The sequence below is a fragment of the Vigna unguiculata genome, chromosome 1 (assembly GCF_004118075.2).
Source record: "Vigna unguiculata cultivar IT97K-499-35 chromosome 1, ASM411807v1, whole genome shotgun sequence".
In the NCBI taxonomy this organism is placed as follows: Eukaryota; Viridiplantae; Streptophyta; class Magnoliopsida; order Fabales; family Fabaceae; genus Vigna; species Vigna unguiculata.
The window spans coordinates 25421161-25432730 of record NC_040279.1 but is presented as its reverse complement, the minus strand read 5'-3'; the positions used below and the strand labels follow the sequence as shown (position 1 = coordinate 25432730).

The 11570-nt window shown below is 33.8% G+C and overlaps 2 protein-coding genes across 4 annotated transcripts; one reads left to right on the top strand and one right to left on the bottom strand.

The window, feature by feature from the left end:
- Positions 1 to 454: 454 nt before the first annotated feature.
- Positions 455 to 3257, top strand: LOC114165350 (60S ribosomal protein L7-1). Its single transcript, XM_028049997.1, has 6 exons — positions 455 to 556; positions 640 to 806; positions 921 to 1009; positions 1382 to 1519; positions 2474 to 2576; positions 2721 to 3257. The coding sequence occupies exons 2-6, from the start codon at positions 642 to 644 to the stop codon at positions 2934 to 2936; spliced, it is 711 nt and encodes a 236-aa protein (XP_027905798.1). The 5' UTR covers positions 455 to 556; positions 640 to 641; the 3' UTR covers positions 2937 to 3257.
- Positions 3258 to 4068: 811 nt separating this feature from the next.
- LOC114177605 (cationic amino acid transporter 2, vacuolar-like) lies at positions 4069 to 11055 on the bottom strand. Of its 3 annotated transcripts, XR_003603158.1 has the most exons (15): positions 10606 to 11055; positions 10161 to 10362; positions 9895 to 9979; positions 9616 to 9753; positions 9030 to 9148; positions 8816 to 8912; positions 8132 to 8304; positions 7957 to 8023; positions 6938 to 7096; positions 5912 to 6167; positions 5636 to 5741; positions 5470 to 5541; positions 5232 to 5344; positions 4950 to 5025; positions 4511 to 4524 (listed from the first exon to the last, which is right to left on the bottom strand). XR_003603158.1 is itself a non-coding variant. In XM_028063022.1 (14 exons), the coding sequence occupies exons 1-14, from the start codon at positions 10754 to 10756 to the stop codon at positions 4368 to 4370; spliced, it is 1899 nt and encodes a 632-aa protein (XP_027918823.1). In that variant the 5' UTR covers positions 10757 to 11055; the 3' UTR covers positions 4069 to 4367. The 3 variants fall into 3 exon arrangements, 1 of the variants encoding a protein (XP_027918823.1); XM_028063022.1 differs by lacking the exon at positions 5470 to 5541 and having other exon boundaries at positions 4069 to 4524; XR_003603157.1 differs by lacking the exon at positions 4511 to 4524 and having other exon boundaries at positions 5470 to 5741.
- Between the last annotated feature and the right edge of the window lie 515 nt (positions 11056 to 11570).

Genomic DNA, 11570 nt, shown 5'->3' with positions numbered 1-11570 from the left:
GAGTTTTTTTTATTAATGGTATAAATAATATGTTAAAATAATAATTAAATTACATGTATTTTGGCATGATAAAATATATTTTAATATGATAAAATGTGAACTATGTATAATAGTATATTTATTTTTCTTTTATTGTAGCAAAAAAATTATTAAATATAAAATAAATTTTAATTATTAAAACAAAATATTAATAAACCATAAAACAATTTTTGTAAAAATAGAATTAGAAAAATAAATAATTAATAATTTTATTATAAGTAAATTTTTTATTATAAGAAAATATTTAATTTTAAAAAATAATTATTAAAATAAAAGTGAAATATATTTTATTATTTTAAATAATTATTTAAATTTTAAAAAATAACCACTAAAAAAAAGTAAAATTGAAAGAAATTATGTACACCAATGAAATTAAAAGAAATATGAATGAAAAAAAAATAAAAATCAGCACTATATAACATCAAATCGAAATACTATACATACTCTAGGGCTTCAGGTTTTTGATATTTCGCCGTCCTTCTCCTCCGCCGCTATAACCCGCCACCATCTCCGTCAGGTTTCTCTCCCTTCACAACTCTTATCTCTCTCTACGGGTTTGAAACCCTAAGTTTGACATCTAATCACTGTGTGTGTGTGCAGAGATGGCAGAAGAGAATCCAAAGCCTCTGAATTACATCCCTGAGGTTATACTTAAGAAGCGCAAAAACAGGGAAGCATGGGCGTTGAGAAAGAAAGAACAATTCCAGCAAAAGAAGTTTCAATCCATCAAGAAGCCCGAGGATTTCATCCACGAGTATCGCAACCAGGTAACTAACCAAATAACTTACTTCCCGTCAGCGATTATCTGAACCTAATATGCTTGATTCACAAGCAGCTTTTGTGATAAGTTGCGAAACCTAATGGTTTTTGTGTGTTTATAGGAAGTGGACCTCATTAGGATGAAACGAAGGGTGAAGAGAAAACTTCCTACAGTTAACTCCAACCTATTGATAATCATTCGGATACAGGGGTAGGTACAGTTCCTTGTTTTTTCGTTTTGGCTTAATTATATTTTGGTCTCTACATTGTTTACATTTTTTTTCGTCAATTCACTCAGAAACTGCCAGATTTACTTTCTTTGTATACATTCTCAATGTGTTTTGGGCCCTGTCCTCCTAAATTGGAGAGAGTAAAAAAACAGATAATAAATGTGTAAGGTGTAAAGATTCAAAAGTGTATGTGTAGAGACTAAAATGAGTAGTTTCTGAGTCTAGAGACTAGAGTATAAAGATTATGCGGGTACAGGGGCCAAATTGGTAGCTATACCTATATTTTTGCTTGTATATTTGATGCCTTTTGAATTGTGGATTGATGATATGTCTGTTATTTCCGTTTGGGTTAGGAAAAAGGACATGCATCCGAGGACAAGGAAGGTGATGTACAGTTTGGGTTTGAGGAGTATGTTCAGTGCTGTTCTTGTGAAGCCAAGTGAGGGAGTAATGGCCAAGCTGCAGAGGGTGGAACCATATGTGACTTATGGGTATGATATTAATTTATGTTCTTGATTTTGTGCTTTATGTGTTTGGTGCTAGCGAGTAGCAAGGGACTTGGTGGGTTTTTAGGATTTATGGAGTTGAAAGGAAAGTGGTGGAAGTCTGGGGATTGCATGTATTGATTGAGACTGGGAATGTTCATGGGCAAACTGAGTGTTAGTGTCCATTTGGAAGGACTTATTTATTTATTTACGTTTATCTTGTAGTATTGATATGTGTGAGAGTGTTTGAGGCTGATGAAAAATATCTTATGATATGTCCATAAGTTGTTTTAAGTCATTTACAATAATTGTAGAAACTTGTACATACAGACTTCTGCGGTGAGCACTTTGAATAAACTTCATAAACACTGAAAGAGAAATAAAAAACGAAGATATAATGCATTGAGTTTGTCTATTATATAAAACTAACTTAACTATATGACTTATGCACCTTAGCTTTAGAATTTATATGAAAATATATGAAAATAACTGCTATGAAAGCTAAGTACATAAGTGGATTTTAGTATATGTAAGAAGCTTAATTGAATTTATCTTATTTTTTCTCTTATAAGTACTTGTGGAGAAGTATATCCAAACAAAGTTCGTATTCAATAAAACTTTAAATAAGTTGTTTATCTGAACTGACTGTTAATATCTGAAGTTAAAGATGCTTATAGGAGATGCCTGCAAGTTATTTGGGAAAGGAAAATGTAAGCATGTTGATTATGTACCAACCCAACAAATAAATCTGTTTGTTTGGGTATGACACTTGGCAAGTGTATTTCACCCTATATGCATTGGGAGGAATAGTACTATCCTATACAACTTTTTTTTTTTGTTTTGTTTTTTTAATTTCTTGTTATGTTTATTCTCATGTGTATGTTGTGTACATTGCTAAAGAAAAAGAGATCACTTTTCACTTGAGTTGTTATATATTTTGTGAATGTCTGTCTTTTGAAGATATCCAAACCTTAAAAGCATAAAAGAGCTAATTTACAAGAAAGGACTTGCCAGGATTGGTGGACAGAGAGTTCCCTTGACAGATAATAACGTTATTGAACAGGTAATACATGGAGTTCCTGGATCCCTGGTTTTTGATTATCTTTTCTCCCTACTTGGTTTTTGATTATCTTTTCTCCCTACTTGGTTTTTGATTATCTTTTCTCCCTACTTGCATTTTGTAATTGTTCCAATTTTTCCCATGCAGGAATTAGGAAAGTTTGGTATTGTCTGCATAGAGGACATGGTGCATCAGCTATATAATGCTGGTCCCCACTTTAAGGAAGTTGTCAGATTTATGTGGCCCTTTGTACTCAACAAGCCAGCTGAAGGATTGAAAGGATCAAAAGCCCTATTCAAGGAGGGTGGAGACACGGGGAACCGTGAGGATCTCATCAACGAACTAATGGATAAAATGAATTAGTGTCCGTTGTCGTCTCAAAATTTTGATGTTCAGTATGTCCATGGGATGATCCTATGTCCCAGCATCTCAGTTTTTAAGTAACCAATTTATTACCTAGAAAACGTATCTTTACAGTCTTAGATAACTGCATGTACCTTTTAGGCATTTGGAGAAGAGAGGGATACACGGGCATGGTATGCTCTGGGGCTTCAATTAGCGAATTCTCAATATATTTTAAATGTCACGAATGATGATTGAAGTCTGAATGAAAATTTCATTGTAGGGAGGTTTGAACGTTTTCAGACATTAAGAACTTTAATATCAAAGTACTTTATTCTTGCTTGTGTGATCTATGATTTGAAAATCTAACATTTATTTAGGGTTTTTAACTGTATTGAGTACTTATTGACTTGATATATCATCAACACTCAAATTCACAAGCTCTGTTTAACTGTGTGAAAAACTCAAATTACAAAGTAAATTTGTTCAATTATAGCCGCTGGATTAATGACGTTTGCACAAGAGTGCTTCGTAATAGTAGGTTCTTAAGACAATGTAATCAAAAGTCAACATAGATTTTGTTTTTGATGTTCAGATGGATAGGATTAGGCAATTTTTATTCATTTGTAATGAAACCAAGAACTCTCGACCTATATAACAAAGAAACCTTAAACCTCGGAGACAATAGACTGTAAAGATCGTATAATTAAATTCTGTAATAAAAGTTTGTATAACAAATTTGAATCAGTGGCTAAGTGTTATCGAATTGAACTGGTAAATAGGTTCTTCGAGCCAACCAAAAATTTTAAATAAGATTTTTTTTCAAAGCACTGCTATGTTAAACATTTGCTGCATTACTGTACACACCAATTTACCAAAGAATATTATATATTACTGTGGCAACAAATAATTTATATTCTTATATAACAATACTAGTTACATTGATTTATGTGGTTTAAGCACTGATCTACTTGAATAACTAGTAACCCATCAATCAACCGGTATATTGATGTAATTATATCAGGATCAACGCAAGTGCTCCTCTGAAATCATTCTGCCGGTGAAAATTTACAGAGAAATAGGTTTACTTAAAAGGTTGGTTATACTAAATGCGTATTTGTAGACAGACTATTATGTTAGGAGCCTTAAAATAGATTTATCTGGTGTTCTAATTTTTCCAGAGCAAAAAGAATAAATATTTGAGGAGATTTAAAGTATGAAGTTCAATGTATATCTACATAGCATGCCCCAAGTTTCTGAAGATGTATTGTACAACTGCTAAACAATGGTGAATAAGTGAGAGGTGATTTAAGGCATACCACAATGACATTCTTCTCTAAAAGAAAACATGTACATGACCCTAATCTGAGAGGCTCTTCCTGTACAGGGATATTACGTGTTCAATTGGGGGTGGGGAGCTGCAATATTTTCTTTGGCTTGAGATGGAAGCAATTAAGCAGCACTGCTTCTATAAGTATGGTAGATTTCATCCACTTGCTTTGCTGGCACATAAATTGCATCTTTTAGAAAGCTATTAGTTCGGCCATAAAACACATAAACTAGTAGTCCTGTTCCCATCCATATAGAGACACGCAACCATGTACTATATCTGAAACAAAGATGAGGAAGAATTAGAAACATGCAATTCCATTAACAAAGTTTCAACATAGAACTGCTGATTCTGCAAATTACATTGAATATATCTCAGTTTTATCCATGTGACTCTTCTCTGTTATTCTAGAATGTTGGTTCAATTAGACAGTTCATTCTACGGCACGGACATTCAATTTTACAAACCAGAGAAACATTGAAATTATGTTTGTCACTATTAAGGCAGGCAGAGGAAAAATAGAATACTAGATGTATTCTGATATTAACTTCATTAAATAACAATGGAATTCTAAGTTATTAGTCTTGAAATCAAACTACTTCCATCAATTTCAAGATTTCCACACACAGCCTGATATAAAAAAATAAATTTGAAAAGCGAGTTTGGTTAACCAAAACTATAACAAATTAAGTATTGATGCTTACCCAAGATTAACAAGTAAGTAGGAGTTGATGAGAATGCAAGCTATGGGAAGCTGTGGCACAAATGGGCAAATAAAACCTGAAAAAGATTAATGATTGAGTTATCTCTTTTAAGCTGAATAGAATTAATCGTCAGCTTATTTTTTTTATTGCTTGTTATAATTATATGCAACACTTGTTCAATATACTCCATGTGTGTGACACTACTGCATAATTTGAAAGGAATAAGATAACCAACACTACTCATGAATTTATGTAACACAAGGATATGGTGGTAAGATATACCTCCAGTGTGTCCAAAGTCATGTCTTGCATCATCTTGATCTATTCTGATTAGGAAAACAAAACCACACAAAAGAATAGCACCTCCAACTCCACACAATGCAAAGCGAACAGAACTGGCAATAACATAAAAAAAATGCTCAAAAAACTGGGAACATCATCCAATCCTTAATGACATGAAAGACAACAGATGAGTGCATAAATTTATTGAAGAGATTATCCTGTAACAGTATTATCAAACCTCTTCAGTTCTCAGAGGATAAGGCCTAGTCCCTAATAGCCCATTTCCTTTCATCTCAAACCAACCACCAAACTATTTAGGGAACCTGAATCCTTGATTAGGTATTGAGAAATTTCCATTGCATGTGAAGCTTGAGAAAGGCTACATAATCTGCAAGTAGACTAACCTAGGAAGAGTGAAATCTGAAGCTGCATATGTAAGGACAAACGCCCCTAACAAGATCAGTGATATGATCCACCCAACAAATTTTCGCCTTTCAGCTTCAACTATATCTGTACCCAAAATAAATAAATATGTGAAGGAGAAAATCAATATATGCAAATGACAGGATTATAACAAGTGAACCAATGTTAATTTCTTGAGCGTGGATTATACATAATGAAGACTAAATTGTATTATCTATTAAAAATATTGGTAAAGGAGAAGGAAAGTGATAACTCACGGTTTCCTCCAGAAAAATGTTTGGTAAAATCAACTGAAACATTCTCCTTAACGATCAAAGGCTTTGTGTGGTCAGAAGTATCAGCATCTACATCTCCCACATTTGTATCTGAACTGCTCAAACTATACCGCTCCAACACTGACGCAATTGAATCCTTGAGAGATGGAGGCACTGGGACTTCATTTGGAGGGACATATCTTAGGATCAACACAGACATTGCCACCATGGTAAATGCTAAAAGTGTACCTACACTAACCTTCAGGAGAAAAGTTATATACATATTAGGACAACTATCGACATTTACATACTATACAGGGTATCAGAACTACCTTAGGAATACTTAATTTAAACAGAGTATGGAATCACAAAAGAGAACAAGTATTCTTGCCATATTGGAAAAATAACTAAAATCAACTAGAGATAGAGATAGTGTTAGGTACAATATGTAAATGGGGCCTATCATCGCTTTACAACCCACTTTTGTAAGATTGAATTAGGCGAAAGCTACTTTGTAAGATGATATTAGAGCTGACCCCAGATCGATTGAAGGGTCACTCACCAATTTATACACTTACCAAGCCAAGAATTGGACACGTGAGGGGCAATCCTGTCACAAATTTTGTTGGGTTAAGTTAGGTCTAAACATGGCATCAGAACCTATTCTAGATCTACTAAAAAGGTTACTCACCATCTTATACACCAAGCCCAATAGTGGGGCAATCTTATTGCACTTGACTTATATATCGTTATTTAACTTCTCCAAAGCAAGGCGATAAGTTGATTTTAGCTTTTGGAAAAACTCAATATTGCTCCTTCTTGTGTGTGTATGGGGATATCTATGTGAACTGAACCAAAGTAAATTTAGTGACCGTACTATTGAAGGAGAGTGAACTAATAATAGTGTTGGTATTTAAAGAGAGTGTTATTAGAGGAATGTTAGTTGCTATAACGCACTATTTCATGTAGTAATGAAATTTGTTGTATCCACTGAATCTAAAAATCGTAGCACCCAAGTTCCAGACTTACCATCCCTGCCAGTTCAGAGACTTCCATAGAAAATGCCAAGCCGGCAGCCACGGCGCCGGTAACTATTGTACCCTTAACAGGAACGTGAGTCTTCTTATTTATGTCAGCACAAAAAGGTGGCAGCAATCCATCCCTTGCCATAGACATCAAAATTCGTGGCTGAGAAACATTTAACAAAACACAATGGTAACTTTGCCTGCTAACTGAATACTTCAGAATAAAAAAGTAGAAAGTTTGTAATAACTGCTGGAACAAGCAATCATAGAATGAAGCACGAAAGAAACGCAGCATATATTTGAAAATGATGATTCGAATGAAATTCAGTGCACTGCACCTAGGTCTTCTAGTTCATTACATAATTCTCTTGCATGTATTAAACAGAGAGAAACCTTTTGTAACATATAACCCACTGCACTTAACAGATTTGATATCATTGCTTTTCTCCCTTCTTCCATCCTGTAAACCCTATTCTCTGTTTTTTTTTTTTTTCTGGATTTACAACTTTTACAGTTTATTTTTTTATTTCATAACAAATAATAGTGAGGTTCATTGATAACATTTTGCATGAAAAGTTTCCTCCTTTGATTTCTTAACCAGTATTCCAATGGAATTTGTTAACTTTTTCCTTGAAAAAATTAAGTCACATAAATCCTAAACCACAAGTACTACTATGTACAAATACCATTCTATCCCTCAAACTAAAACAGTTCATAAACTAAAAGATGTGTCAATTTGTCTTGTTAGGTACATTATTATGAGAATATAGAGTTTGCCGTGGGTTTAATACAAAACATACACATCCCAAATCAACGAAGATATATATTACCCATAAAAGTGATAATTTAAAGTACTTCAATAGTTTATAATTTTAACCATACATTAAAGAAAAAAGAGAAGAACAACTTTCACCTAATAAAGAGAAAGCACGTATGAAATATATTAAATTCACAGCAGAAAAATAAGAGAATAAACAATTTCAGAGGTGACAAAGGCCACCACCTGGGTTTACATTAACTTACCTGGGGAAGTATCCCACCCAACAATGCTGAGCAGAGTGCTGTGAAAGCACCAACATTTATAATGTAACTGCAATCACAAACAAGAAATGTGTCTATGGTAACATAACATCTACATAGATTAAGAAACTAAAACTTGATGAAGAATCAGATGCAAAATTCTAATGTCTAAACTTACGCAGCCCATTGCATTCCGTGTTCAGCAAATGCAGAAGATATTGGGGTATCCGGATCAATTGCATAATAAGGTACTAAACCAACTACAACAAGGGACACCGTCATATACATCCCACAGCAAACAAACAATGCACCTGCAATACCTAGGGGTATATCTCGTTGAGGATTTTTCACCTGTTTCATCAAGTGAAACATCATCAGCAAGTTTGAAAAATTGAGCATCCTCAAGTATGCATACTTTTGAATGTTTGGTGTAAATTATTTTGGATAAATAATTGCCTCTTTTCGGTTAAATAACTTTTGTTTCTGGTGAACTCAAGTTATCCCAGTGGGGAGTCAAGGATTAATCTTCCGAAATATTGAGATTCATATATGAAGTTCATATCTGACATGTTTTTCTATACATACAGAGCTCTCAGGACTAAACTTCTGATCACATAATCAAAGAACAAAATTATTTGTCAATAATATACTTGGTTTGATACCTAATTTTTATTTCTCAAAATGCTTTTAGTTTCTAAGAAAAATTATTTGCTTGTAGTTCTTAAATGTAACAAAAACATTAGTATTTTCCCTACAGACAAAATATATGTTGAGACCAAAATTTTCTTTTTGTTATTAAAAAAATCGAGCTGACAAAAAATAATATAATCTGAACCAATAAACTGACACTATCATTATGTACCTCTTCAGCAATGCTGGCAACTGCATCAAAGCCTATATATGCAAAGAATACAGTGGCAGAACCAGCCAGTATCCCATTAAACCCAAAGGGAAAAACTCTGTGAAAGCAAAAGAGACAAGCCTTAGGTAACTAGAGACCAAACATATAACATGGGAGAAGTGCAAAAACAAAAATTTAAAGTAACAATTAAGAGTTTTGTCAAATGAAACAATACCCCATAGGAAGATCATATCCAAGCCAACCAGACTTGAATCCCATGTAACCACCAGCTACTATGACAAAAAGCAATGCACATATATTTACTGTTGTCACTATTCCTTGTACCACTGTACTCTGCATGTATTAAGCACTCTAAATTTTTGGATATTTTTGCTTAGAAAACAAATAAAGAACAGTGACAGGGTGAATATGTTCGTTGTGCAAAGCTCACGATTCGGTCACATACAAAGGATCCATACAGTATCTTATCACTCATATATACAAGAAGAAATATTATTATACAAACTCCTATATTACATCAATTTTTTCAAATAATAGTTTGTAACAGAACATTTTATACTTTGTAAATTTCTGTATTTTCAGTAACTTCATTTTACAAAATGTCTACCTGTGTAAAGATTTATAAATAAGCCTTTGTTAGCTGATCATTACTAAAATTTGGTTAGTTTTTACTTTTTTTATAGTCATAATAGTCTACTCAAGGACTTAGGTAGATCATGTAAGTTTAATTCCTAGATAAAAGTAAGAAAATTGAATAGGTCATTGTGATTTATTAAAAGCTTGTAATAATAGAAAATTACCTCCTTGATGCCCAGACACAAGAGTCCTGTAACAAGTAATACGAAGATGGCTGCACATGGGTCCACAACAACATTCATTCCAGAAATATGGTAGCGCGATATGAACACTGGTAAATTCTCCTTACCAAAAAGTGCAGCCTAATCACACATTTCATTCATGTCAGTGCTTGAGATCATCTTTTCTTGCAATTACTTAAGCTAAAGGCAAGCAAAACATTCAATACAAATTCTCAAATTCATAAATAAACCTGACAATCAAAAACTGAAATAACAACATACCAAATTGGGGGTTATGCCACGAGCAACAGCAGCACTACCAATTGTATATTCCAAAATCAAGGACCAACCAATCAACCAAGCAACACTGAAAGTAAAAGTAACCATCATTACTGTTAATATGAGATGAAAAGGAACCGCCAAATAAGGCTGCTAACACTGAATGATGCAATCAGACAATGGCAAAGAAAAACAAGAATGATACTAAAAGGACATGAATGTTATATAAATTGATGTACAATGTTAAAACATAAAAGAAAAAAGAGTACCCTTCTCCAATACATATGTATGAATAGTGATATGCACTCCCTGCAGAAGGGCATCGACTAGCCAACTCTGCATAGCAAAAGGCAGAAAGACCAGCTGCTAATCCAGCAATCAGAAAAGAAATGGGCAAAGCAGGTCCAGCATGCTCCCGTGCAACTGCTCCCACCAGAACATACACTCCAGCACCAATTGTTGAACCAACACCTGATCATCATATACCAATGTCAAACTCAATTTCAAAACAATTAAGGTGTGTTCAATGGAAGCTAAAAAATTAGGAAAATAAACACACTTCTCTACATGAACACAAACCAAACATTTTTCTACATCACCCGAAAATTGTAACAATTCCAGGAACGTACCCCAGATGAAAACATGATTAAAGATGAGATTTTTAATAAAAAGGAAAAAGAAAAAAAGAGAGAGGAGAGGAATTGAATTAATCACCAACAGCAATGAGATGAGAAACAGTTAACTCCCTGGCAAGAGAAGGCTGAGAGTAATTCCTACTTTGAGAATCAACCTGCTTCCTCCTAGTTAAAAACTTGAAGGAACCCCTTGAACCATTTTGTGATTGTGAACCAATCGAAACATCCATCAAAGAAAACACACACACACAAATATTTGCTAGCTCAACCACAAAGCCAAATCTCCCTCAATGAAAGACAAATCAACGTTGTCCCAAGATCAAAGTGCACAACACAAAGGTGGTGGTGTTGTGGCCAATTAACTAATGTCGTAGAATTCTCCTTGCTTTCTTGATGGGATTGTTGTCGTTATGGACAAAAGTGGCAAAATAAGAATCTGAATTTGAAATTGTTGCGTCTTTCCTTGCTTGATGGTGGTGAGGAATGTTGACGGATTGACAAAGACGATTGAAAGGGTAAAGGAATGCTTAACGCCAAATGCTAATGCTATAAACGGTATCGTTGAAAGTAGGGGCAATTATATATAGTAATGTGCTACGTTTATGTATCATTACGTGTTCACTTTGCATGTTAGCTATCATATGTCTATAGTTAACAGAACTTATGGATATGGAAGAAAAGTTCAGTGATTTCTTTTGCTTGATTACTCGGATCATATTCAGTTTGGTTCCAAAATTTCAAAATGGTATCTACTCTTAAGTTTGCCTCAATTTAGTATTCAGTAATGTGCATAATGTAGTACCTTTCGTTAACTTTCGCAAACGCAGTTAAGTACCTTGTCCCGTGTTGGCCTCTGATTTTTTGATTTTTTTATAAATTTTTTGATTTTATTTTGATTTTGATTTTTCTTTTTGAATTTAAAAAAAAAATCGTCACGTCTCAAATCTTAATGTGACACGTGGCATTGTCAGTGACACATAGAGATGGCAAATAAACCCGTCTCCGTGGGTATTGCTCGAACTCGTCTCCGTTTTGACAGGGAAT

Coding starts and splice junctions, on each gene's coding strand:
- LOC114165350 (XM_028049997.1), top strand. CDS start 642: ATGGCAGAAGAGAATCCAAAGCCTCTGAATTACATCCCTGAGGTTATA. Junction 807..920: donor TCCACGAGTATCGCAACCAG/GTAACTAACCAA, acceptor GTGTGTTTATAG/GAAGTGGACCTCATTAGGAT. Junction 1,010..1,381: donor ATAATCATTCGGATACAGGG/GTAGGTACAGTT, acceptor CGTTTGGGTTAG/GAAAAAGGACATGCATCCGA.
- LOC114177605 (XM_028063022.1), bottom strand. CDS start 10,756: ATGGATGTTTCGATTGGTTCACAATCACAAAATGGTTCAAGGGGTTCC. Junction 8,024..8,131: donor CACGGAATGCAATGGGCTGC/GTAAGTTTAGAC, acceptor TTGTGATTGCAG/TTACATTATAAATGTTGGTG. Junction 4,525..4,949: donor TACTTACTTGTTAATCTTGG/GTAAGCATCAAT, acceptor TCTTTGTTTCAG/ATATAGTACATGGTTGCGTG.